The 27574-nt window shown below is 36.6% G+C and overlaps 1 protein-coding gene across 1 annotated transcript in view; it reads left to right on the top strand.

The window, feature by feature from the left end:
• COL24A1 (collagen type XXIV alpha 1 chain) overlaps positions 1-27574 on the top strand; it is a 385490-nt gene that overhangs the window by 354826 nt on the left and 3090 nt on the right. The window contains 6 exon segments of the mRNA XM_032594090.1: positions 2133-2168; positions 2273-2299; positions 15987-16052; positions 16688-16856; positions 22870-22979; positions 25582-25797. Coding sequence (XP_032449981.1) covers positions 2133-2168; positions 2273-2299; positions 15987-16052; positions 16688-16856; positions 22870-22979; positions 25582-25797 — 624 coding nt within the window.

Below are 27574 nucleotides of genomic sequence, written 5' to 3'. Positions count from 1 at the left end.
TTATTCAGATCTCAACTGAAGAGAGATCTTTTGTCATCTTTTAACCATAATCTGAATTTGGCTCAATATGGTTTTAACATTCAGTTGACCATCAAGTAAGTTAAATTTTGAGCATTCTTTTTTTTAATGTTTATTTTTTCTTTATTTTTGAGAGAGAGAGAGAGAGAGAACAAGCACATGTGCACAGGGGAGGGGCAGAGAGAGGGGGACAGAGGATCTGAAGTGGCCTGAGCAGACATTCTTAACAATGATTACTGTTGTTTCATTTTGAAAAATTTCAACATAACTTTTCACATTTTACTACATACATTTTAACTATTCTAATTTCTAAATTAATATGAGGTAATTTTTTTACATTATTCATCCATTCAGTTGCAATTTTCAAACACCTACTATGAAGTAGACACTATTCTTGTTCCAGGAAATGAAAAGGTGACTAAGACATTCTTAAACATCCCTAGGGATTTTCCACTGTGTTGTGTACTAGGAAATGGAGAAGTGGTTAGTTGAGCATGAGGGAGGTGGCTGGGGATGAGTGAGCAAGGTAAGTATAGAGTTTTAAAGACATACTGGAAGAGGAATGAGAGTTACACAGATAGAGAAGGTAAGGAGGAGCAATCCTGGTCAAGGAAATAGCACATGCAAGAGAATGCATGTGTGAAAGAATTTTGAAGATGCAGAGATCCACAAGTAGTTGGTTATAGATGGGGTGTAGGACGTGTTGGGGAGAGTAAGTAGAGGTGAGGCCCAGATCTTGAAGAGGAGGTAGGGGTGTACATTGATTAAGAACATACTTTTGAGGTGCCTGGGTGGCTCAATCGGTTGAGCGTCTGACTTGATTTTGGCTCAGGTCATGATGCCAGGGTCATGGGATCTAGCCTTGCATCAGGCTCTGTGCTGAGTGTGGAGCCTGCTTGGGTTTCTCTCTCTCTCCCTTTGCCCCTCTCTCCCACTTGCACACACTCTCTCTTTAAAATTAAAAAAAAAAGAACATATACTTTTATATTCAATTGACTTCCATTTTAATCCTAGTTCAGTCCCTTATTTGCTGGTTGCCACTTTCTTCACTGTAAAATGGAAATGTAGCATATGAGTTGGCATACAGTTAGTTCTCAGAAAATAAGCACACAACTTGGTATGCAAAAAGTTCTCAATAAATGGCAGCTATCACTTTTAGGAAGTTTACATCATCTCTAGACAAATAAAGAGCTATTGAATCATTTTAACTGAATAATGACCTGATTAGATTTCCATTTTACAAGCACAGTGTAGTTAGCATAGTAGACAGAATAAAGTCAGAATGTCATATTAGGAGTCCAGGCAAAACATGATATCTTAGCTCGGACTGCTATAACAAATTGCCATAGACTGGATAGCTTAAACAAGAAACATTATTTCTCATAGTTGTAGAGGCTCTGAAATCCAAGATCAAGGTGCTGGTAGGTTCAATGTCAAGTGAGGGTCCTCTTCCTGGTTTGCAGACAAGGGCCCTCTTGCTATATCCTCATATGGAGAAAGAGAGATCATCTCTCTTGTGTCTCTTCTTAGAAGGACTCCACATAAGGGTTCTACATGATCTAATTACCTCCCCAAAACCCCACAGCCAAATGCCATCACACTAAAGATCAGGGCTTTAATATGTGAATTTGGGGGGAACACAAACATTCAGTCTACAGTACATGATTAACACTAAACTAAGACTGTTACTATGAATATGGTGGTGAATTCAACAGTAGTAATCAAATTATAGGTGGGTGTTGAAGGAAAAGGAGGTATCTAAGAACACTAAAATTTTCATCTTTGCTGATTAGGTGGATGGTATATAGAAATAACAGGAAAAAACATACTTAGGCAGTATTAACATTTTTAAATATTATATTTATAATAGATTTTTAAAATGAACAAATTCATTGTCTAGTATCAATAAAACATGAAAGTAAATATCCAGCTTGTTCATTATTGTGTGTGATATTTGAATGCAAAGAGCATATAGCTTCAAAATATTAAAACAACTTTGAATCTTAAGAACCTGCCTCACATGAAAGGCAGTGTTAGAGGTTGTCTTGGTTGTCTTGTTTATACCAAACCATATGCATAAGATACATATTATACTTTATCTTCATGTCTTCTAGGGTCCCCAAGGGCCAAGAGGTCAACCAGGACCTCCAGTGAGTTTATTTACATTTATATCTGTTTACTGTTGATGCTTATATGCTTGCCTGGTTTGAGATTATCTACTGACAAATTCTTTTTAAAATTTGTCATGTTATAGGGTCCACCTGGAGCACCTGGCCCAAGAGTAAGTTTTCTTGGTTTTGTTTACTTTATCTTCATATATTACATTAAAGCTTTTTAAAGCTTATTCTAACTCCCTGTTTAAAAGGTGTTTCTCTTCCTTACCTCTGATTCTTTTGCTAATCTGATATAGACCCTCCCCAGGTATAATAATGAAATCTAAGCCTCAGACTCAGACTTCTTGTCTTTAAAAAGGGGATGGTCTTACTTTCTTGGTGGATTTGAGTTTTAAATAAGAAGTAAAGGGATGTCCTGGTGGCTCAATCTGTTATAGCCATAACTATCCTTAGACCTGATGGCTTAAACAAGACAGAGCAGAGCCTGCTTGAGATGCTCTCTCTCTCTCTCTCTCTCTCTCTCTCTCTCTCTATATATATATATATATATATATATATATATATATATCCCTCCCTCTCCTTCCCTCCCTCCCTTCCTCTCCCCTGCTTGCTCTCTCTCTCAAAATAAAAAAAAATAATTAAAAAGTAAATCACTCAGCATAATGCCTGACATAATAAGTACTCAAAAAATACTCTCTCCATTTCTTCCTACTTCTAATTTCTGTCTCTCCTTTTTTTAAATGTTTTTCTACCAACCAGTAATCCACTTCTTAGGCTTTCAAGAATCCATCTCAGTTGCTGATGGCTGTAGTAGCCTTCAGACTTCTATATTTGCTTATCTATAACAACCTAGAGCTTGCTACCCTTATCTTTGAAGCAATGCTTCTGTTGCCTCATTATCAGCTGGTATCTCCTGGCCTCTGATGTTCCAAGTTTGGTTTCCCATATGCTTTACATTCACTCTCATACCCAATAATCTATTTGTCTTCCTGCTTCCTGCAAGAATCTCCTTCCGTCTCCAACCTCACCCATGCCCCACTCCTATAGCAGGCTTGTCAAATACAATGGTCCTTGATCAGATTGTTTCCCTAAAAAAGATCCACCACTGGCTACATTATCCCAAACAACGCCTAGTCCTATGCCTTCTAGCCTTACTTATTTCCACATGCTGCACTGGTGTCCGTTCGGTTTCTGACAGTTCTAGTTGCTGGATCACTATGATCTATTCTCAACAGGCCAGAAACTCTTCATACCTCTTAGCTTTTTATCATGGTGAAGAGTAACTTTCAAGAAAGATGCCATAGGAAGATTATCTCCTTGGAAATAGGAGATTCATTCTCCATGATTTTTTAAAATTACTCCCCCTTTCTGGCCATCTGAATAGGGTCAAAACCTTCCCTGGCATGCACTTTAATGGGAATGCCTATATTTAATCTTAAATTACTCTCTATCTCCATTCTTCTTGGATCTCCACAAAGCCTGGGTTACAAATACCTTCATCAGTTGCCTTCCCACTCTATAATTATTTTGATATAGCTGCCTTCCTAAGAAAGGACAAGTCCTAAAAGATCATTGGCAAATTAGATGTGGTTAGTGAAAAATTTCACACTGAAATACCAAATTTTGTGGCACCATAGCCCTGTCTCACTTAGAAATGTTTGTATGTGTTCCTATACAGCCAAAATGAAGTAGTGTGAGAGATGTTTATTCTGAACAAAATGTGGATAAGAATATATACTTTGAGGAATTATTAGTAGGATTAAATAAGAAAATACATGTGTTTGTCATGTTGTAGATACTTAATAAATGTTAGTTTCTTTCTTTCCTTCTTTTATTCCTTTCTTTTTGCCTTCCTTCTTCTTGGCCAATATGAAAGCTGGTTTCTCTATATTATCTTTCTGGGATTTTCACAGTCTATTTTAAGGAAGTGACATTTTAACCCTGAGAAGAAGACTTCTAGAGCAGAAGTATAAATATCAATGGGAAAATACCTATATATTCTTTCTGAGGTCAATTTATGATCATATCTTCTTTGAAACTTCTTAATTCCTTCTCCTCATCACACTGCAAGGTAGAACCAATCACTTCCCCTTCTTATTTATACTCATTCGTTTTCATTCCAGTCTCTTTCTATTATTAGAGTGTGAACTCTCTGAAGGGTAGAAACTATTTTTTTTTAATTTCTTTTCCATTCACGCCCTAATGATTATCTATTGAATGAATGAATGAATAATTGAGTCCAAAAGCAAGTTGTACCTCTTAGAAAATTACAGTGGGAATCCTCTAAGACAGAATATTTCATTTGGAAGGCAATAATGTCTAGAATGGAATAGCATTCATAGACTTAGAGACAGACGTTCTCTTAGTAATTTATGTAGCATTTATTTCAGACTGACTTATGACTCACTAGTTGGTGGTTCCTTAGATCAGTTTAGTGAGTCTTATTCAGAATCATTTCTAAATTAAATTAAATTAAATTAAATAGAATAGAAAAAATATGGTGAATGCTTAATAGGTATGAGGTTTCTTTTAGAGGTAATAGAAATGTTTCAAAATTAAGTAGTGGTAATTATCAACACAACTTAGTGAATTACTAAAAGCAACTGAATTGTACACTTTAAAAATGGCTAAAATGGTGAATTTTATTTTATGTGGATTTTACTTCAATAAAAAAGAAAAAAATCAGTCTATCAGCCCTAATAAGAATAAATACGGTTTTTTAAAACTTCAGTTAAATGTATGTATTTTTGTGTGGACCGTATCATGATGTAGAAATGTATTTCTTGCTATGGGTCAAGATAAGTTTGAAAACCTCTAATCCAGTTTAACTTCTTTTTTTTAAGACCTATGAAAGTAAAGTAACTTGCCCAAGTTTCTAAAGTAGAATAACTAAAAGGAAATGTTTCAGGAAAAGGAATATATATTGATGGTACTTTTGAATTTGAGGATATTATCACAGTGATGGTCAGACCTTAGTGCACATGGGTAAGATATTTAGAAACTAGCAAATCTACAACAGGATGGCAAAGTTAACCAAAAATGATCAGTGGGGTAAAGGGAAGAACAAGATGAGTATGTGTGTTGGGACAGGGGTTGGAAATAGTAATCATTAAAAATAACTAGATGAGATAAGGAGTATTCAACTGATTTACAATTAGTGGCTCGACTGTGAAACCGGGTTTGGTGAATTTAGAGGCTGAAGCTGCTGGTGCAGTCTTTGATTCCCTAGAACAAGTGGTTACTTCCACTATGGGGAGGGGCATGACATGAAACCAGTTCCTATCCCATCAATGTTTACACTATCCAGGGATCTTAAGACTTCAGACACCTTTAAAATAACACTTCTCGGGGTGCCTGCGTGGCTCAGTTAGTTAAGTGCCCGACTTCAGCTCAGGTCATGATCTCGCAGTTCATGGGTTCGAGCCCCGCATCAGGCTCTGTGCTGACAGCTCGGAGCCTGGAGCCTGCTTTGGATTCTGTGTCTCCCTCTCTCTCTGCCCCTCCCCTGGTCACACTCTGTCTCTGTCTCTCAAAAATGAATAAATGTTTAAAAAAATTTTTTTAAATAACACTTCTCCTCAAAATACTAGAGTGCTCAGACTGGATCTACATTTTATTCAAATAAGTTGGGAAAGAATTGTGAAGATTTCATTCCCCCACGGTATAATGAATCCTAGTTCTCCTCATTAGTGCCAACAATCTGATTACTTCCTATTGTCTGTCTTCTATTTTATGTGCATGTTTTTATAACTTTAAGTGATGTTCATGTGAGAATGTGTTCTAACAAGAATACATGGAGGGAGCTACTGCTTTTGGATTCCTTCACTGCACCTAATGAGAGTTTTACACTCAGATGTGGGTACTTAGACGTTGCTGAATGACTTTCCCAGCAGATCCTCATAATAGTCTCTCTGGGCCTGCCCTCACTAAAGACTATCCTTGGGAAAACATTCATAAATTCAACAAACTGAATGCCTACTATGTGCCAGGCATGAGCTAGGCTTTAGGAATACATTAGAAATTATACAAATATGTGTATTGCCAAGAAATTTCATGGGTGGCCAAGTTTTATGACATTTCTTTTCTCTAATGCCTGTTGGGTGGGGGGAAAGCCTTTTTCATTGAGTTCACATTTAATTTTTTTTAATATATTTATTTAAATTCAAGTTAATTAACATACAAGTGTAGTATTGGTTTCAGGAGTAGAACCCAGTGATTCATCATAACGCCCAGTGGGCATCTCAACAAATGCCCTCCTTAATGCCCATCACCCATTTAGTCCATCCCCGCACCCGTCTCCCCTCCAGTAACCCTCAGTTTGTTCTCTGTATTTAAGAATCTTGGGGCGCCTGGGTGGCGCAGTCGGTTAAGCGTCCGACTTCAGCCAGGTCACGATCTCGCGGTCTGTGAGTTCGAGCCCCGCGTCGGGCTCTGGGCTGATGGCTCAGAGCCTGGAGCCTGTTTCCGATTCTGTGTCTCCCTCTCTCTCTGCCCCTCCCCTGTTCATGCTCTGTCTCTCTCTGTCCCAAAAATAAATAAAAAATGTTGAAAAAAAAAAATTTAAAGAATCTTAATGGTGTGCCTCCCTGTCTTATCTTAGTTTTTATCTTATTTTTCCTTCCCTTCCCCTATGAGTTGGCATTTAAAGTTGCTGGTGCCTTAGTATGCATCAAATACCATACTTTACACTATTAATCTACTAAAAGTCACTGGATTTGTCACTGCCACACTCAGAGAAAATAAAAAATGGTCATCTCACTTAAGAATGTCCTGCAGTTTGGGGTGCCTGGGGGGCTCAGTCAGTTAAGTGTCCAGCTTTGGTTCAGGTCATGATCTCATAGTGGGTTCGAGCCCTGTGTCAGGTTCTCTGCTGTCAGCACAGAGCCTGCTTTGGAGCCTCTGTCCCCCTGTCTCTCTGCCCTTCCCCCACTTGTACTCTCTCTCTCTCTCAAAAATAAATAAACTTTTCAAAAATAATTTTAAAAAAGAATACCCTTTGGTTTATTCATCTAATTTCTCTGTTGATGAGTGTTTATTTCCAGTGTTTTGCTAATACCACCAGTACAAATGTCCTGTCCATATGCATACCATTTTGCAGCATATCTATAGGACTAATTCCCAGCGGTAGGATGGTTAAGTGTAAGGGATAATGAGCATATTTATTTATTATTGTTAGTTTTGGTAAAATATACATAACATTTTAACCATTTTAAGTATACAGTTCAGTGGTATCCAGTACATTCACATTGGTTTTTGGGTTTTCTTTTTTTCCATTTTTAACACTTAAATTCAAGTCAGTCAACATATAGTGTAGTATTGGTTCCAGGAGTAGAACCCAGTGATTCATCACTTTACACACAATACCCAGTGCCCACCCTAACAAGTGCCTTCCTTAATGCCCATCCCACCACCCACCTCCCCTCCAGCAACCTCCAGTGTGTTCTCTGTATTTAAGAGTCTCTTATGGTTTTCCTCCCTCTGATTTTATCTTATTTTTGCTTCGCTCCCCCTATATTCATCTGTTGTGTTTCTTAAATTCCACATATGAGGAAATCATGTGATATTTGTCTTTCTCTACCTGACTTATTTCACTTAGCATAATTCACTCTAGTTCCATCCATGTTGTTGCAAATGGCAAGATTTCATTCTTTCTGACCACTGAGATTCTGATCACCAGAATATATATATACACACACACACACACACACACACACACACACACATACACATATACATACATATAATATATATATACATATACATATAATACATATATGTATATATATGTATATATTCATCAGTTGATGGACATTTGGGCCTCACATTGTTGTACAACAATCTCCACCACCCATCCCCAGAACTTTTTTGCTCTTTCAAAACTGAAGCTCAGTACCCATTAAACAATAATTCCCAATTCCTCCCTTCCCCAGCACCTGGAAACTACCATTCTGTCTCTATTAATTTGACCACTCCAGGAACATATAAGTACATATTTGTGACATATAAGTGACAGTGTTTGTCCTTTTATGACCAGCTTATTTCACTTAGCATAACGTCTACAACGTTGCAGCATGTGTCTGACTTTCCTCTTTTAAGGCTGAATAAGATTCCATTATATGTACACATGCCCCATTTGGTTATCCAGGGAGATATTTGAATTGCTTCTGCTTTTTAGTTATTGTGAATAATGCTGCTATGAACATAGGTGTACAGTATCTGCTTGAGTCTTTCCTTTCAATTCATTTTGGTATACACCCACGAATGACATTGCTGGATCATATACTAATACCATGTTTAATTTTTTGAGGTACTCTATGCTGTATTTTATAGCAGCTGCATCCTTTCACATTCCCATCAGCACAGCATAGGGTTCCAAATTCTCTACATCTTCGCCAACACTTGTTATATTGTTTTATTTGTTGTTGTTGTTTTTATAACACCCATCCTAATGGGTGTGAAGTGGCACCTACTTGTGGTTTTTATTTGCATTGCCCCAATAATTAATGAAGATGAGCATCTTTTAATGTGCTTATTGGCTTATATATCTTCTTTGGGAAAATGTCTGTTCAAGTCCTTCACCCATTTTTGAATTGGATTGCTTATTTGTTGTTGTTAGGTTGTAGGAATTCTTTATGTATTCTGGATATTAATCCCTTATCCAATATATGATACAAATATTTTCTCCTTTTGTTTGCCTTTTCACTCTGCTGATAGTGTACTTTGTACAGAAGTTTTTAATTCTAGTGTAGTCCAATTTATCTATTTTTATTTTCTTGCCTTGCTTTTAGTGTCATAGCCAAGAAGTCATTGCCAAACCCAATGTAACGAAGTTTTTCCCCTGTGCTTTCTAAGAGGTTTATTGGTTTAACTCTTATATTTAAGTCTTTGATTTATTTTGAGTTAATTTTTGTATATGATGTAAGATAAGGGTCTAACTTCATTCTCTTATATGTGGATATCAATTTTCCCAGCACTGTTTGTTGAAAACTGTTCTTTCCCATTTCAATGGTCTTGACATCTTGATCAAAAATCATTTGACCATATATGTAAAGATTTACCTCTGGACTCCATTCTAGTCTATTGGTCTGTCTTTATGACAGTACCATACTGTTTTGATTACTGTAGCTTTGTAGTAAGTTTTGAAATTGAAGTGTGAGTACTTCAACTCTGGTCTTTTTCAGGATTGTTTTGGCTGTGTGGAATCTATACTCATTTATATTTACCTGTATGGTTATGTTTAGCAGTGCTTTTTATTTCTTTATTTGGATTCAAGTTTCTGCCTAGTAATCTTTAATTTCAGGCTGAAATTATTATTTTTCTAGGGAAGTTTTGTTAGTGATGAATTCTCTTAGTTTTTATTTATCTGGGAATTTCTTAATTTTTCCTTTATTTTGGAAAGATAGTTTTATTTGAAATAGCACTCTTGGTTGATGGTCTTTTTCTTTCAGCACTCTGAATATGTTGTCCCACTGCCTTTTTACCTTTATGATTTTTTTTATGAAAATTTAGCTGTTAATTTCATTGAGGACCTCTTGGGTATGATGAATCTTTTCTGTTTCTGCCTTCAAGATTCTCTCTGTCTTTATCCTTCAACAGTTTGATTATGATGTATCTGTGGAAGTTCATTGATCTTCTTGGATGTGTAGATTAATGTTTCTCATCAAATTTTCATCCATTCCCTTTTTTAAATTGAGGTATAATTGACATATAACATTATATTAGTTTTAGGTGGTTCAGGTTCTCTCCATTTCTTATCTATTGTAAATAATGCTGCAGTGAACATAGGAAAGCATATATGTTTTCAAATCAGCATTTTTGTATTCTTCCGATAAATACCCAGAATTGGACTAGCTGGATCAGATGGTAATTCTATTTATTTGGGGGGGGGGATCTCCATACTGTATTTTACAGGGGCTGTACCAATTTACATTCCCACCAACAGTTTACAAGAGCTTCCTTTTCTCCACATCCTCTCCAGCACTTGTTATTTGTTGTCTTTTGATAATAGCCATTCTAACAGGTATGAAATGATAGCTCATTGTGGTTTTGAGTTGCACTTCCCTTATGATTAATGATGTTGAACACCTTTTCATAAACCTGTTGGCCATTTCTATTTTTTCTTTGGAAAAATGTCAGTTCAGATCCTCTGCCCAATTTTTAATTGGATTGTTTTAGGGTTTTGTGATTTAGTTGTATATTTTAGATATTAACCACATATCCGATTATATGATTTGCAAATATTTTCTTCCATTCAGTAGGTTGCCTTTTCATTCTGCTGATTGTTTCTTTTGCTCTGCAGAAACTTCTTAGTTTGATGTGATCTCACTTGTTTACAATGCTTTTGTTGCCTTTGCTTTTGGTGTCAATCCAAAAAAAATTATCACCAAAACTGGTATCAAAGAACTTACCACCTGTGTTTGCTTCTAAGAGTTTTATGGTTTCAGGTCTTACATTCAAGTCTTTATCCATTTTGAGTTAATTTTTGTGTCTGGTTAAGGTAGTGATCCAGTTTCATCCTATTGCATGTTCCTGTCAAGTTTTCCCAATACCATTTATTGAAGAGACTGCCCCTACTTCATTGTATATTTTTGGCTCCTTTGTTGTAAATTAATTGGCCACATATCCATGGATTTATTTCTGGGTTCTCTATTCTGTTCCTTTGATCTGTGTGTCAGTCTTAATACCAGTACCATACTGTTTTGATTACTATGGCTTTTACTACTAGCTTGAAATTAGGGAGCAAGATGCCTCCATCTTTGTTCTTCTTCTTAAGATGTCTTTGACTATTCAAGGTCTTCCTAAAAATTTTAGAATTGTTTGTTCTATTTCTGTGAAAAGTGCCATTGAAATTTTGATAAGGGATTGCATGACTCTGTAGATTACTTTGGGTAATATGGACATTTTAACAAAAAACAAAACAAAATATAAATTCTTTTGATCCATAACCATAGAATATTTTTCCATTTGTTTCTTCTTGTTTAATTTCTCTCATCACTGTCTTACAGCCATTATTATTTCTTGAAATATCCTTTCTGCCCCATTTTCTCTTCCTCTTCTGAGACTCCCATTATGCACATGTTAGTATTTTTGTTGGTGTTCCATAGGTTTCAGAGCCTCTGTTCATTTTCTTCACTGTTTTATCTGTATACTCTTCTGATTGGAAAATTTCAATAAACCTATCTTCAAGTTCACTGATTCTTCTGTCTACTGAAATCTACCCTTGAGCCTTTCTAGTAAATTTTCATTTCATTTTTTGTACCTTTCAACTACAGAATTTCTATTTGGTTCTTTTCTATAATTTCCATTTTTTTTTTGGAATTGATATTCTTTATTTGTAAGACATCTTTTTCATACTTTTGTTTAGTTCTATAGATATTGTTTCCTTTAGTTTTTTTTTTTTTTTTAACGTATCTACAATAGCTTTAAAAAGTCTTTGTCTACTAAGTACAACATCTAGGCTTCTTCAGGGACAGCTCCTATTGACTGATTACCCGTTTGCTTGCTTATGGGCCATACTTTAATGTTTCTTTGCATGTCTTGTAATTTTTTTGTCAAAGACTGTACATTGTAAATAAAATAATGAGGCATTTTTGGAAATAAAATTGTTCCCCTCAACCCTGGGTTTATTTTTGTTGCTATTTGTTGTTGTATGTTATTTTGTTTACTGACTTTTCTGAATTTTGTAAAGTCTCTATGCTTTGACATGTGTGACCAGTTAAGTCTCTACTCAGCTTAGTGGTCAGCTAACAAGTGGAGAGAGATTTCCTTAAATGGTAGAACCAGTAAGTCTCCCAGTTTTTAACAAATGTCTCTGTGTATGTTGGAGCACCCCTTCATTGCTCTGCCAGGTGATTAAAAACTATGCCTTAGCTTTAACTTCCTGATTTCACAGAGACTGAAAGCCAGAGGAAAGAGCTTAGGGCCTTCTCAGATATTTTCTAAGCATATGCACAATGCTACAAATGCACATGGGCTTCTAGATTTCCAGAAATATGTCAAAGCTTTTCAGATTTCCTGTGGGGACACATCATTCCCTACCTTTCTCTTGTAAGCTTTTTGTTAGCTTGTTGCTTGCCCCAACTGTTTTCCAGTGCTCCAGACAGCCACAAAGTTAAACAATTCCCTCTAAATGCTTTTGAAAAATGCTTAGGGTAAAGATATTTTGCACTGGATGAGCTGCGAGTCAGGTAAAATAAAGACAGCCTTGCAAATGGTGTCTTCTAGCTAACTACCAGGCAGGTCAAATAATAATAATTCACTGGAAATGATGCTTTAGAGCAACTCCAACCCCATTCTGTTCCCCCCATGACTTCCTGGCTTCTTGTTTTTACTGTAATTATGGGTTGGTATTTTTAGGGCTACCACAGAGCTGAAAAGAAAGACATGGGAATAGGGCAAATTAAAGTTCCATGAAGCTCACTGCCCTTACCAAGATTCAGATATTTTTCTTAAATAAATTCCCCCCAGATTGCTGCAAGCATTTTGTTAATTTCCATAGTCCTGAAAAACTTCATTCTGACATTTTTTCCAGTTTTCTCATTGCTTTTATAGGGGAGAAAATTCTGGGAGGTCATTACTCCACTATTTCTGCTGCCTCCTAAATCTCCAATCTTGAGTATACAACTTTTTAGTAATCTCTAGAACAAAATAGAAGAACATATAGAAAAACACTTCTGCTGCATACTGAAGAGGATAGTATTTACCTCAAGGAAAAGCACTTGTGCAATTGTCTCAGTTACAAACTGAACTGGCTGCTCTTCTCATAGAACACCATATTTACTAGATAGACTAACAATATTATACACTCATGAGTATTCAGCAGATATTTTCTTTTTTTATTAATTTTTTTTAATGTTTATTCATTTTTGAGCGAGAGAGACAGAGCACAAGCATGGGTGGGGGCAGAGAGAGAGGGAGACACAGAATCCGAAGCAGGCTCCAGGCTCTGATCTGTCAGCACAGAGCCTGACGTGGGGCTAGAACTCACGAACCGTGAGATGACGACCTGAGCCAAAGTCAGACGCTCAACGGACTGAGCCACCCAGGTGCCCCTCCGCAGATATTTTCTTAAACATGAATGAATCAAGCCTCTCATTTCAAGGAAACTATTGACAGAAGTCGATGCCAATGATAAGTCTCAAACTTTCAAGCAAAAATAAAAATTGGGGAAAACTTCTATCTACCACTATGTGTTTGACAGCTTCCCCGTACTTCCACTTTTCTGAGATTGGTGATGGTGTTAATAAATGTAACTGTGTGATATTAATAATGAAATGTGTCAGAATTTGGAAGATCTGCATAACTCCATGACCCATTATTTTTTTTTCTTTTTTATTTTTTTAATGTTTATTTTTGAGAGAGAGAGAGAGAGAGCACGCGCGCATGGGGGAGGGGTAGAGAGAGAGGGAGACGCAGAACCTGAAGCAGGCTCCATGTTGTGAGCTATCAGCACAGCCCCGTCAAGGGGCCCAAACCCATGAACCCATGAGATCATGACCTGAGCTGAAGTCGGGGCCCAACCAGCTGAGCCACCCAGGCACCCTGATGAACTGTTATTTTCTAAATAATCAATGGGCAATGTTAACAGTATCATGGGTAGGTAAAAGAGTCTTTCACAGTTCAAGTTAGACCAATAGATTTTAATATAAAAAAGCACAAAAAGTTCATAGACTTGATTTCAGATTTCAAATTTCAACTAACCCTTAAGAAATTATCATTTGTCAAGTTTGGTATAGTATCAAAGAATATCCACAATTATCCGAAAAGATTACTAAAATAATCCTATTTCCAACTGCATGTCTCTGCAGGGCCAGATTTTCTTCATATATTTCAACTAAAATAACATATCATAACAGATTGAATACTGAAGGAAATAAGACAATCTAGCTATCTTCTATCAATCCAGACATTAAAGATATGTACGAATATATAAAACAGCACCATTCTTCTCAGATTTTTTTGTTTTGGAAAATACAATTATTTTACTTTAAAATATTTGTATTAACATATAATGGGTTGGGGTGTGGCTCAGTCGGTTAAGCTCCCACTCTTGATCTCAGCTCAGGTCATGATCTCATGACTCTGCACTGACAGAGCAGAGCCTGCTTGGGATTCTCTCTCACTCTCTCTCTCTCTCTCTCTCTCTCTCTCTGTCCCTCCCCTTCCTGTGCTCACTTTCTCTCAAAATAAATAAATAAACTTAAAAAAATGTATAATGCGTTATTTTAAAGCAATAACACAAATTTGTGTTTTAATTTCTACTTTGGTAAATACCAAAAGTTATAACTCATGTAAATAAAAGTTTTTTAAGGCCCTTAATAATATTTAAAAGTGCAAAAAGTCCTAAGCTGAAGAGTTTGAGAACTGCTTCTGCTATGTTTTCTAAGATCAAAGCCCTAATAACAAACCACCTGGAAAATACAAGGATGGCTATTATTTAGTACTTAATTCAATTGCCCATGTTTGGTGCAAATATTTTGGACATGCGACCCATGTCCAAAATCTGCTCATTCACACAGGCATGATGGTCGGAATTATTTAATCTGTGTAGGACCTTTTAGGCTGACCCTTTCTGCTTTTTGAATAGGTCATGCTTCTCTCTCTCATAGCTTTTGTGCAAGGCTGTTACTCTGCCTGGAAAGCTCTCTCACCCCCTCTCCTAACAATTCTTATTTATCTTCAGATCTCAGATCAAATGTCACTATCTCAAGGAAACCTTCCCTCATCTACTCCTTCCAAAGTTCTCATCCTCCAGATTTCATTGAAACCCCCTAATTTCTTTCATGGGTCCAAGCACTTCTTTTCTTTCATAGCACATATCACAATTTGTAATTGTGTGGTTTTAAGATTTGATTAGTGCCTTTCTCTCCCTTAAACTTCAGCTTCACAAGGGCAGTTTTCTTTTTAGCTTACCGTTTATCCTCAATATGTATCACAGTGTTTGGCAGTATATATGCACAGAATGAGTCAATTATTTTCCAATATGAAAACCACATGTTGAGGCAAGGAAGAGTGCATTTTATTGATTGTCCCATCATTTTAAATAGTTTTTCAAATTACCAGCCTTGAGTTATGAGAGATCTGTTGAAAACAGTTTTTATTGTATGGCCCTCCAAGTAAAAAGATATCTTAGGAACACAATCATTCTGAAGGAAATCAGATTGCTTGATTTGTGTACACAGATGCCATTTCACAGAACTTTCTCCCAACTCAGGCTTCTTAGTCTCCAAGCTTTTTTAAAAAATAAAATACAAAAAGACTTTTACTAATGGTTATGCTGAGCCTTTCTCTAAAAATATCTTTTATTAAATGCAGGAGGAGATTGGATTCATGCTGTATTATTTCTTTTGGGACTAATGGTGCATTTTCCAACTTCAGAAATTGTTTTTAAGACCGCAGAAGTATCAGATTAAACGAATGTGGTGACTACCTCAGGACAGTAGTATTTTATTATATTTTCCTTCCAAGAATGTAACTGTTATAAATTACTACAGTTATTTATTCTTCACTTTACAATTTATTAACCGAGGGGGTCATATTTCATTCTTCTTCCATTTGAGTAACTTGTGTGTGTGTGTTTATGCAGCAGTGACAAATAGTTTTTCATTTGAGGGCTCTAGACTTTGGTCCTGTTTTAATTAGGAGACTTTCAGGATTTGGATGAAGGCAGCATATTGTCCTTCCAGTTATCCAGGCAAAATTTGCAGCATCTGTCTAACCATAAGAGTTACAAACCCCCTTCAGATAATAAGTCTAGTATACTTTAATAGCACTGCTTTCAGAATTTACAGCCCTTACTTTAGAGTACTCAGTGTTGATGTTCCTGCTAATCTCAAATGGTTTTGTTTTACACAGAAACAAATGGATATCAATGCTGCTATTCAAGCCTTGATTGAATCACATGCTGCCCTACAGATGGAGGTAATATATCTGGCTTTATTTACATTGGCACTCTCAATATACAAATTAAACTGAAAGTTTTTCAGAGTCCAGAATGTGGCTTTATCTCAAAGATTGTATTTGAAACAGATTGAACGTAATGAAACTACTTTTAAGGACAAAGTAAGCATTTTTAATAAGCAGAAATATATGCATGGGTTTTTTTAAGGAAAACATTTTTAAAAGGTGTAATATCATTTAGGGAATTTTTAAACAACGAATTAGATACTGTAGAAGAAAATAGTTTAATGAAGTTAGCCATTTCTTAAAATGGGATCTATCACTGTTACTCATTTTTCTTGACTAAACTCTATTCAATGTATAATTTCTTTAAAAATAATATACTACAGTGGGCATAATAATTGTTAAGTTTTATGTTAGCTTGAAAACTAGGCTTTTGGAGTGAATTTAATCTCTTACTTAGGATCCAGTTTAATAAAATATACATAGATGGCTATATTTGAATATAAACTGATCTTTACATCCTACTCCCAAGTCACCGCACACAACAAAGATACATTTTTCTTCTGCCTTGGTCCATGTTGATGATGAGGGTTCAATAATGCTGCTGACTACTCTGGTTTTTGGCTAATATGATTCCTGTGATGACTTGGCAGAACTACCAAAATACTGAAGTGACTCTAATTGACTACGGTGCAGAGATATCCAAAACCCTGAACTACCTTAGCAATTTACTGCACAGCATCAAGAATCCTCTTGGCACACGAGATAACCCAGCACGAATCTGCAGAGATTTGCTTAACTGTGAACACAAAGTATCAGATGGTAAGTTCTTGGTTTTCTCAAACTCTGATGTCTAATTCCATCATTTCAGTGTGTCTGAGATTGATACTATATTCATTTTGAATCTTAATCGTTTTGATAAAACGCTTATAGGAAAGCATTTTAATGTTATCAAAAACCAAATACTCTTAGAGGGAGACATGATTCTGAAGTCAGAGTATCCCTTTCTGAGGGTTCACATTACAAATGTCTTCTTCTATGCATCCTTATTGATCCCCAACTTTTCTTACTCCACCCTAATTATAGTACTTGCTTACACATCGTGTTTGGAACATATCATATTCATGATAACAATTAAAATATGGAGGACTGACCTTTGGGTTAATAGGAATACCTGTCGGGTCTGCCAAAGGTGATAACATGAAAAAAATATACATGGGAGAGGCCCCATCAGCACACCTCCTAAAATTATGGCTTTTACACAAAATGGAATTTAAATGCATCACTATAGAGTCAGTGAGTAGGAAGATGGTTTGGTATTCTTGGAATTTTTTCATTCGTACACTGATAGCCCCAAATCCATTAACCAGAGGTACAAAAATGAATTTAGAATCGAACCATAAAGGAAAAGCTTTAAAGCAAGTAGAACAGTTCTATTTATCTAATGATAGATAAGGGAACCCTGTCTGCTGTAATATATCATTTAATTTTAATTTCTATTGGGTCTGTGGTCAGCTGTACGATCAATATTAGTAGTTAAATTTTTTGCTAAAATCTTATATGTAACAATGACACATATGCTGATTTGGAAAAAAAAATGTTATGTTCTTCTATATGGTAACTAGTAGTCCATATTTTATTTAAATTATATATACACACATATACATCACAAAACACACACACCCTTGTCCAAAAACATAAGCTTCCATTCTATAAGTGCAATGAAAATATTCATTTTATTTATATTAATAAAATGCTTAACTTCTATAGATATTTCCTGCCTTAAATTACTACAAAAACTAAACTAATGTAGACAGTTACAGCTGCCTACAGTAGTTATTTGATTCTTTCCCATATTTGATGGCATAAACATGAAATTCTATCGAATTGAAAGTAACAAAGACATTTTAAGACATACAAATGACTGAAATCTAATTCAAGGTCTGCCTTCTTTGTAAGAAAAATAACTAAGTGGTGTGGATTGCAAGGTATCAGAAAGGTTTTAATGCCCAACAATATTTTCATCACTAGGAGACAGCAAATGCTATAGAGAAACACAAAACAGCAGGGAAGGGGGATATGATAGAAAATGGAGTGGGGGTGAAGTTTTCAAGTATAGTAGCTAGATAAGGCATCTCTGAGAACATGACATTTGAGCCATATCGGAAGAAGGTAAAGGTACAAGCTATAGGAAATCTAGAGAAAGAGCTTTCCAGGCAGAAAGAACAAATGCAAATGCAAAGGCCCTGGGACTGGAGTATATGTAGTATGTTCTAGGATTAACAAAAAGGCCAGTGACCAGAAGAGAGTGCATAAGGGCAAGTGGTAGAAAATGAAGTCAGAAGATATCCAAAAAACCAGATTATATAAGATCTTACAGACTACTCAAAAGACTCCAGCTTTTATTCTGAATATGGTGGGAAGCCATTCAAAGTTTTGCAGCAAAGAAATGATAGGATTTGACTTAAATCTTTGAAATATTATTCTGGCTAATGTATTGCAAATATAATGAGGACAACAGTAAAAGAAACCATTGAGGAGGCCACTGAAAAAGATCCAGGTAAGAGATGACGGTAGGCTGGACTAGAATTAGTAGAATAAGTGATAAATGATCAAGTCTTTGGCTCTGCCTTAAGGTACAGCCAGCAGTTCTTGATGATAATTTGGATGTGGGTTATGAGAGAAATAGAATGATAGAGGGTGACTCTAAGCTTTTTGACTAATGGACGGAAGTGTGGAGTTGCTGTAAGAGAGATGCAGAAGCAAGTTTTGGAGGAAAAATCAGGAGTTCAGTTTTAGATATATCTCATTTGAAATATCTGTTCAGCATAAAGTAAGAATGTCAAGGAGGTTGGTGGCTATGAGAGAAAGGTTCTGGCTGGGGGTAAAAATTATGACGTCATTTGCATATCAATAGTATCTAATGCCCCTGGACTGCTTACAACTACCTAAAGACTAGGCGGAGAAAGAAAAGCTGAGGTAGCTGAGATCTAAACCCTATGCCTTCGGGCTCTTCAATGTTTAGAGATCAGGGAAATGTGGAGAAACTAGCAAAGAAAACTGAGAAGAAGCTATCCCTGATAGGAGGAAAACTAGATGAACAGTAGTGAAGAAAATTTTGCCTGAGGAAGGGATCGACTGGGTTCCTGAGAAAGGCTACTGAGTTTAGCAGCATGATGCTCTGTGTGAGCTTCACGAGAGCAGTTAAGAGGAATAGTGGTGGTTAAAACTTCATCAGATTTTAAGAGAAAATTATAGAGCCAGAGAGTTTCCATTTCCAGTAATGAAGGAGGTACTTCAAATTGCCAGGCTGAATATCTTTTAAAATTTGTTTTCAAGTTAAAAGCATCAAATAGCCAACAAAATAGTGAGGGAATTTTAAGCCAACATTTTGAAGGAGACAGCAAAGAAATGAACACAGTTAGAACTGCTTTTGCCCTGGGTGTGTTCTAAATGCAGCTTTTGGTAGCTTTGTGGGGCTCGGGTCAAAAATTGGTATCTGTGGCCCATCAAATGTGAGGATTTAGGTTTTCAAAGGGCTCCACTCTGAAAGTAAACATAAACTGGAAGAGACAAGACTATAGCCTAGCTTCATTCACATCATGAAGATAGCTCAGAGTCTTAAGCTTTGAACTTGGACTAAGATGATTCCAGACTGCTAGGACCCTCCATCCCATGTCTAACAGAAACAAAAGTCTTCTATAAAATATACCATCATCCTAGGGCTCAAATTGTTTCCACAAATCATTTCTCAAAGGTAGTGCCCAGCACACAGTCAGTGATACTGAGGCATACCGGTTGATAAAACACCATGAATGAGAACTGGCAGAAACAGCAAGCAGAATTACACTCAAAAGAAAATTAAGAGAGGAAGAATTTGAAACTGAAGGTGTAATAGACAAGCCTTCCATAGGAACACAGTTGATTCACGATAATAAGAAGGAAGGCAGAATATATGTGTGCAAGCACAGATAGGTAAGGAGATGTGGTAGCTGGAGGTTCTGTAAGCTCCTTTCACATTGCCTCAGTTGCCTCAGTGACATTGAAAGGTTATCACTCAAGAATAAAGGTGAAGGGATGGGTATAACAAAGGTGAGAGAAGAAGAGAAGGTTTCAAACAGTTAACTAGGAGAGCAACAGAGGGAACTAATTAGGGAAACATGGTGTTGTTGTCTGGCAGTCTTACAAACATGTGAATTTAAAGTGAGTCCAGTCCACATAGTTGTATTTTTCTTCAGCCACATTTAGCTGTGCAGGTACAGGTGAAAATTGGACTTCTATGAGGTTGGGATTTTATAAGGCAAGCACAATGAATTGTGGCAGGGCAGGGATGTTATGGAAGTCTCCAAGGAAGTAATTTTAGTAAAGATCTGTGGGTTTTACTTGGGTAGGGAGGGAATCGAACACATGATTATGAGAAATCATGAAAAAAAATATTATCCATGGATTGTAGGTCCTGATAGGATGGGAGAATAATTGGAGTCAGGACAATAGAGAATGGGTTCAAAAGAGAAGAGGTGAAATAATGGCAGAATTCTAGTTTGTAGATAATGACAAAGGCTAGGGTACGGCCTGGGGAAGTTGAGGGTTAAAGTGAATGGGGCAGTAGGGGGAGCAGGGGAAGGGTACGAGAACATTGGCAGAAGAGTTCAAGGAACTGAGAGGCCAGGGTATTGGAAGTGTCATCCGTCTCACCAAGAATTAGGTCATAAGTGTATTTTATGAAAGTAATAGCCATCCAATGATAAAATCTTCAAAGAAAGTGGCTTGCAAGAGGAAGGGGTAATGGATGATGTAATATAATGACAGTAGTTTTACCATGGAGTTGTTTTAGGAAAAATATAGGAAGAATGGTCCGGAGGTGGCAGTGAAGGGCAAGAAAGACACCTTCCCTACTCCAAACACAAAGATAATAGAGGCTGTGGCAGAACTTGAAAGAGCTGCAAGGGAAGTGCTGTGCCCATGGGAGAGCCAGTTTTAGGTTAGAACGTTTGGGCCTACAAAAGACATATTATGGTATGGTGCTTCATTTATAGCTCAACGTATCCTGAAAAAATTATGAAGTCTCTACCATTTCACCGTTGTACAGCATAATACCTGAATTCAAAGCATTCTTCCCCATATAACAATGAGAGTTTGGTTGATGGAAAACTTTTTATAAAGAACTTATTAATAAGCTCACATAGTAGAAGGAAACGGTTTCTTGGAAGACAAGAGAGAGTAGTGAAGATTATGTGTTTACCTCATTAGATAAGACTAGAAGCCTGCTCTAGAACCTGGTAAAAAATCCAGCACTAATTTCTACAACCTTTACAAAATGTCTGAAATTCTGAGGGAAAGATTAAAAAAAAAGGGGGTGGGGGCAGAGGATAGGATTTCATTCACCCAGTTCTTCCATATCTTAATAGATCAGTAGGTCTTCAAATGTCCCTGGACCAGAGTTAGATACTGTTGAAATGCAGGTTCTCAAGGCCTGCCTCAGACTTAATGAATCAGCAACTCTGGGGATGGGGTCCAGCTACCTGTGTTTTAACAGATGTTTCTAATGCCACTAAAATTTGAAAAACATTGCAACAGAGTCCCTACTTTTGGAGCCACCAATTCAGGAGGTATGCATTTTGAAAGATTAGTAGAGTTAGTAAAGAGTTGTTGAAGATGTTCTGGAAATCTAAAATAATGGACCAGAGGAAGCCCAGGTTGCGGTAGAGGAATCTTTGCAATAGGGTAAGAAAGACAAGGATTCCTCGCTACTGAAGAAATGACAAGTACTGTTTGATTGTCTTGCCTTTTTAATGCAAGAAAGCAGAGCTATCTCTCATTTAAAAATTCTTAGTCTTTGCTTTTAGAATAAGGTGCTCCTGCAATATTCTGAGCCCGTTACTCTGGAACTCAGATGCTAGATCAATCGTTCTTCAGCCTGAGAATTTCCTGTAGACTGACTTTCAAGACTCCTTTTGATTCTGCTGAGCAGTCAGTGAAGGCAAAGGTTGGCAGGTTTACACTCGGTACAGGGACTTCAGTTTTTCTCACTTGCAAATCTGATGAAGAAACCACAAAAAAGATAACCATTTAATTGTACCTTTTCTGTCTGAAAACAAAGAATGTTTTATTAATTTTATGCCAATATTCATAAAGGTAATATTTTACCTCAGGGAGATTGAAGTTGTTTCCATTTAACATACATGTACATGTATATAGTATGTATTTTTTTAAACTCTGTAATCACATAGAACAGACATATACACATATACCACATTAATTGCAACTTTTCTGTTAACTATGTAACTTTAGACGGTTCCTTTAAGCTGATAGTCTCATCTATAGAAAGCAGTAGGGGGGCCTGGATCGCTCAGTTGGTTAAGTATCTGGCTCTTGGTTGCAGCTCACGTCATGATCTCATGGTTCAGTTTGAGAATTTGAGCCCTGCATCAGGCTCAGAACTGACAGCACAGAGCCTGATCGGGATTCTCTCCCTCCCTCTCTCTGTTCCTCTCCTGCTTGTCTCTCTCTCCTTCTCTCTCTCAAGATAAATAAATAAACTAAAAAAAAAAAAAAAGAGGCAATAAATTCAGCCATTATACCATTTTTTGTTAAAATTATAAAATGCCCTTAAGTTGATAGGCACGTGAAAAATACAGTATTTTTGGTATCAATTTTATATAATGCTTGCAGCTTTCATTCATTGACTAAATGTAAATATCTTTATAATCTTCTAAGTTTTTTTACAGTTAAGACTATAAAAATGTATATTTAAAGTATGATAATTTGTAATGATGATTCAAATAGGTTTTAGTATGGCATTTAAGTATTTTTGTGTTTTACAATAAATTAATAGGAAAATACTGGATTGATCCAAATCTTGGATGCCCTTCAGATGCCATTGAGGTTTTCTGCAATTTCAGTGCTGGTGGTCAGACATGTTTATCTCCTGTTTCTGTAACAAAGGTATGTATTGAATTGTAGAACACATTCGAGTACTTGCCCAGTTTCAGGGAACATAACTTTTAAAATTCTGTAACCTTAAAAAATTATGAATTTTATGAATGGAAGCAAGGTATCATTCTCTACCACATATAAGAAATTTTTTGTTTTTAAAAAGTAATTCTAGTGAATCTTGACATTTTGATGATGTCTTTTATGATTGACATATCTTGGCTTACTCTACTGATTATGCTTTTTAAATTTCCTTTTAAAAATGTGGAACATATGTTTTTATGCATACATATACATTAGAAAATCCCCAGTGTTTGTAATTAGTAATCAGTTACCTAAAGTTTTCTGAAAATGATATCATTAAAAGAGGAATGTTGCCACAAAGCTTACTATTTTTGGTGATTTAGCACAAAAGAACCTGCCTTAAATATCCATTGACTATTATTTAAAACTTCTTTCAAGTATAATAGAATGAATGAAAGTTAGTTTGGTATGATACTGGAGATTATAACAAGCACTTATAAAACCTAAAGCTTAGTTCTACACATAACAAATACTGAAGAAATCAAAACTGCATTTTTTTCTTTTTCTGGTCAAACCAGTTTGGTATTATTACCAAGAACTTATTTCTCATTGACAAAGAATGGATACACATGCCTATTGTATGTTTGGTCCATTATAAAGAGGCAGCAAGTAAAATGTGCAGTCTATTAATCTCTACACTGCTTATTGTTAGACTACCCTTTGCTAAAATATCACTCTTCATTAACCGGGGTGTTTCACCAGTTCATCTCAGTAGGTATTCACCGTTATTACTAACCTCAAAGCAGAGGAAGGAAAGATTCTTCCATTCGTAGGGAATCCATGGTCCTCTGATGAAGATCAGCATGATAATCTTACTTGCAAAATATCTGCATGATCATACTCACTCCCCTGGATTTGGCCCAGAATGTTTATTTGGGTCATCACAGAAGAAAGATGGGGACTGGGAAGGGTGTGCAAAGGAGACAGGAGTAGCCAAGGAGCTGCACTTCAATTCCTTCCGTGACTGAATCAGCTCTCCCATCTCTCCTATCTGTAAACTCAACCTGAGAAAGACTGGGCAGGTAGTGGAAAGAATGGTAAACTTGGAATCAGGGACCTGGGTTCTAGTTTCTATTCCTCTACTAACCTGGCAAATGGCACTCTGAGCCACCAAAGAGCCTACTCTGTGCCAGCACTGTGCTAGGTAAGTGACATGTGGCTCCTTAAATCCTTATAGCATCCCTGCCATGTCAGTGTTATACGCTACCTTACCAACAAAGAAACTAAGTCTTAGAAAGGTTAAATAGTTTACAAGCTTGTGACTCTCACCTGTAAAATAAAGAAAACTGAACTACTTAAACTCTAATGTTCCTTATGATGATCCTTCCATGTTTTCAGCCTCACTGACCTTCCTTTGCCTTTCTTCTCTGTTCCTTTTACTTTTTTGATTGTTGTTTTATTTTTTTCTTTCTCTGTTACCTCGTAACTGATATTTTTCTAATTTCATGTTTGGAAATTCATATAAATTCCTTGTAGAAACCATTTTTGTTCACTTATGTTATGACCATACCTCTGCTTGAATATTGCTAAAATAATAATGTCAAAAACTATAGAAAAATCTCTTGGAGCACCTGGGTGGCTCAGTCGGTTGAGCGTCCAACTTCGGCTCAGGTCATGATCTCATAGTCTGTGAGTTCAAGCCCTGCATCGGGCTCTGTGCTGATGGCTCAGAGCCTGGAGCCTGCTTCAGAGTCTGTTCTCATTCTCTCTCTGCCCCTCCCCAACGTCTGCTCTGTCTCTCTCTTGTCTCTCAAAAATAAATTAAAAAAAAAAATTAAAGAAAGAAAAAAAGGAAAAATCTCTTTCCTTGCCCAAGCCTGGGAAATATGCAATCAGACCTCCTTGCTCTAATTTTGCTCTATATTGTTGACTTTATTATTAATACTTGTTATGCATTCAGTCATTTCAATAAACTTTTACTGAAGATTTGCTGTATGACTGTAACTGCGTTAGGGGCCGGCAACACAAAGAAGAAGATTCTATCCTGATCTTTAAAAGCTCTCATAATTAAAATTACTCAACAAGTTATTATTGCAACTTCTAACTTATCTGTGGAAACTCCAAAAACGATCTGCAAGGAAAGTATACACAATTTCAGATTTTTGTGGAAAAAATTATTAGTCAACAACTAATTATTAATGCATTTTAGATAACATTATAAAAATTATAATTTTTTTTGTCACATCTAGTAGTCTAATGGTATGCTGAAGCCGGCTCATACAGACTCATCCAGAAAGAGTTGTATCTCTTTCCAACTCCATGTCCAGTGATACCACCATGATATCCTGAAATCAGGCATGGTAGGAGTGTTTACACCATGGAAATCAGAAAATGCTATAAATCAGGCATTCCCTGCTCCCCACCCCTGCAAAAGCCAGTGGTTCAGTCACACGCTGTTGACTGGCATTTAAATGCCAAGGAAAGTAGTTTTCTCAAGGCTGCATTCCAAGGACTTTCCTCAAATTCCCCCAAATTATAAGTTTATCAATTGCCACATCTTATAACCTGTATATTGTTTCTATGACATTAGTTGGAGTTTGGAGTTGGAAAAGTCCAGATGAACTTCCTTCACTTACTGAGCTCAGAAGCCACCCATATCATCACTATTCACTGTCTAAACACACCAGTGTGGACAAGTGCTCAGTCAAGTGGTTCAGGATTACCTATTGGCTTCAAGGGATGGAATGGCCAGATTTTTGAAGAAAACACTCTACTTGAACCTAAGGTGCTTTCAGATGACTGCAAGGTAAGGGATGGCACTTTTAGAATTGTTCAGTATAACTAACATTAAATTACAAGACCATAAAATTAAAATAATCAGAATAAGACTTTAATTGTAAACTGAAGATCCAGATGGGTAGTAAGTTTTAATGTCCCCAATTTGTAATAAAATTACATTTTTCAGAATCAAGCATTTGCTTATATCTCGTCAACTTTTGTCACACACATTGGTCATCCATGGATTTTTATATGCAATAGGTGTTAATACATAGATTTAATTTTTGTTCCTCATCTTGAATAATTATATTACACCTAGATGGACAGAGCATATAAGTAGATTTATTCCATATATTTTCACCACTGTGATTCCACATCTCATTATTTCATGGAAGACAGGTTATAGAGGCCAAGTCAGTTGTATTTCATTTTGTCGGTCGCTACACCCGATACCAAATGTGGGCAGACTTGCAGATTGGCTGGCCCTACCAAACAATATTTGAATCATAGCCCATTTTTCCTATTAAAATTAAATAACAAATTTATGAAAAAATCTATAATTTTAAGAGATGTGGTATACAGCAGGTAGCGGCAAACTATAGTCCACAGACCAACTCCAGCTTACCACTAGTTTTTGTAAATAAATGTTATTGGAACACAGCCACATTTGTTCATTTACTTATTTTTTAATCTTTTTTTAATGGTTTTCATTTTTTTTTAATTTTTTTTCAACGTTTATTTATTTTTGGGACAGAGAGAGACAGAGCATGAACGGGGGAGGGGCAGAGAGAGAGGGAGACACAGAATCGGAAACAGGCTCCAGGCTCTGAACCATCAGCCCAGAGCCCAACGCGGGGCTCGAACTCACGGACCGCGAGATCGTGACCTGGCTGAAGTTGGACGCTTAACCGACTGCGCCACCCAGGCGCCCTAGTGGTTTTCATTTTTGAGAGAGAGAGAGAGAGAGAGAGAGAGAGAGAGAGAGAGAAAATGTGAGTGGGGGAGGGGCAGAGAGAGAAGGAGACACAGAATCTGAAGCAGGCTCCCGGCTCTGAGTTGTCAGTACAGAGCCTGATGCGGGGCTTGAACTCAGGACCACAAAATCATGACCTGAACCAGAGTTGGCTGTTCAACTGACTGAGCTACCCAGGCACCCCTGTTTATTTACTTATTATCTATGGCTGTTATCACACTATGATGGCAGAGTTAAATAAATATGACAGATTGTATGGTGCACAAAACCTAAAACATTTATTACTAGCCCTTTACAGAAGAGTTTCCTGACCCTGTTATAGAGAATAATATCCACTTTATATACGTATCGTTAATGGCTTTAAGTAGCTCGGTTTCCTTTTCTTGTGTGCTAGTGATTTAACATCTCTTACCATTTCCAAGGGACTCTACTTTTTCACAACATTTTATTTTCAGACAAATAGGGCTTGAGTATTTGAAAAATGAGAGGCAAACATACAGCTCATCTCTATAAGCAGAGATCAACATTACCAACAATTTCATTTAACTTTTACAGTTTTTTTCCAGAAACTTTCAGTGACTCACTATCTCTGAAATACAATCCAAACTTATCAGGTCTTTGTTTAGCACTTAGGACAGTCAGGCCCCAACCTACATTTCTAGTGTGGGCTTTGATTGACTGTCAACCCAAAGCTAAGACCAAACCGACAGAAGAAGAAGAAGAAGAAGAAGAAGAAGAAGAAGAAGAAGAAGAAGAAGAAGAAGAAGAAGAAGAAATAATGACAACAACAACAATAATAATAACATCAATAATTCCTACTACTAGTTATCAG

This window comes from Lynx canadensis, chromosome C1, assembly GCF_007474595.2.
Source record: "Lynx canadensis isolate LIC74 chromosome C1, mLynCan4.pri.v2, whole genome shotgun sequence".
Lineage (NCBI taxonomy): Eukaryota > Metazoa > Chordata > Mammalia > Carnivora > Felidae > Lynx > Lynx canadensis.
Note: the sequence above shows the minus strand (reverse complement) of the source record. Positions and strands in the feature narration are given on the sequence as shown.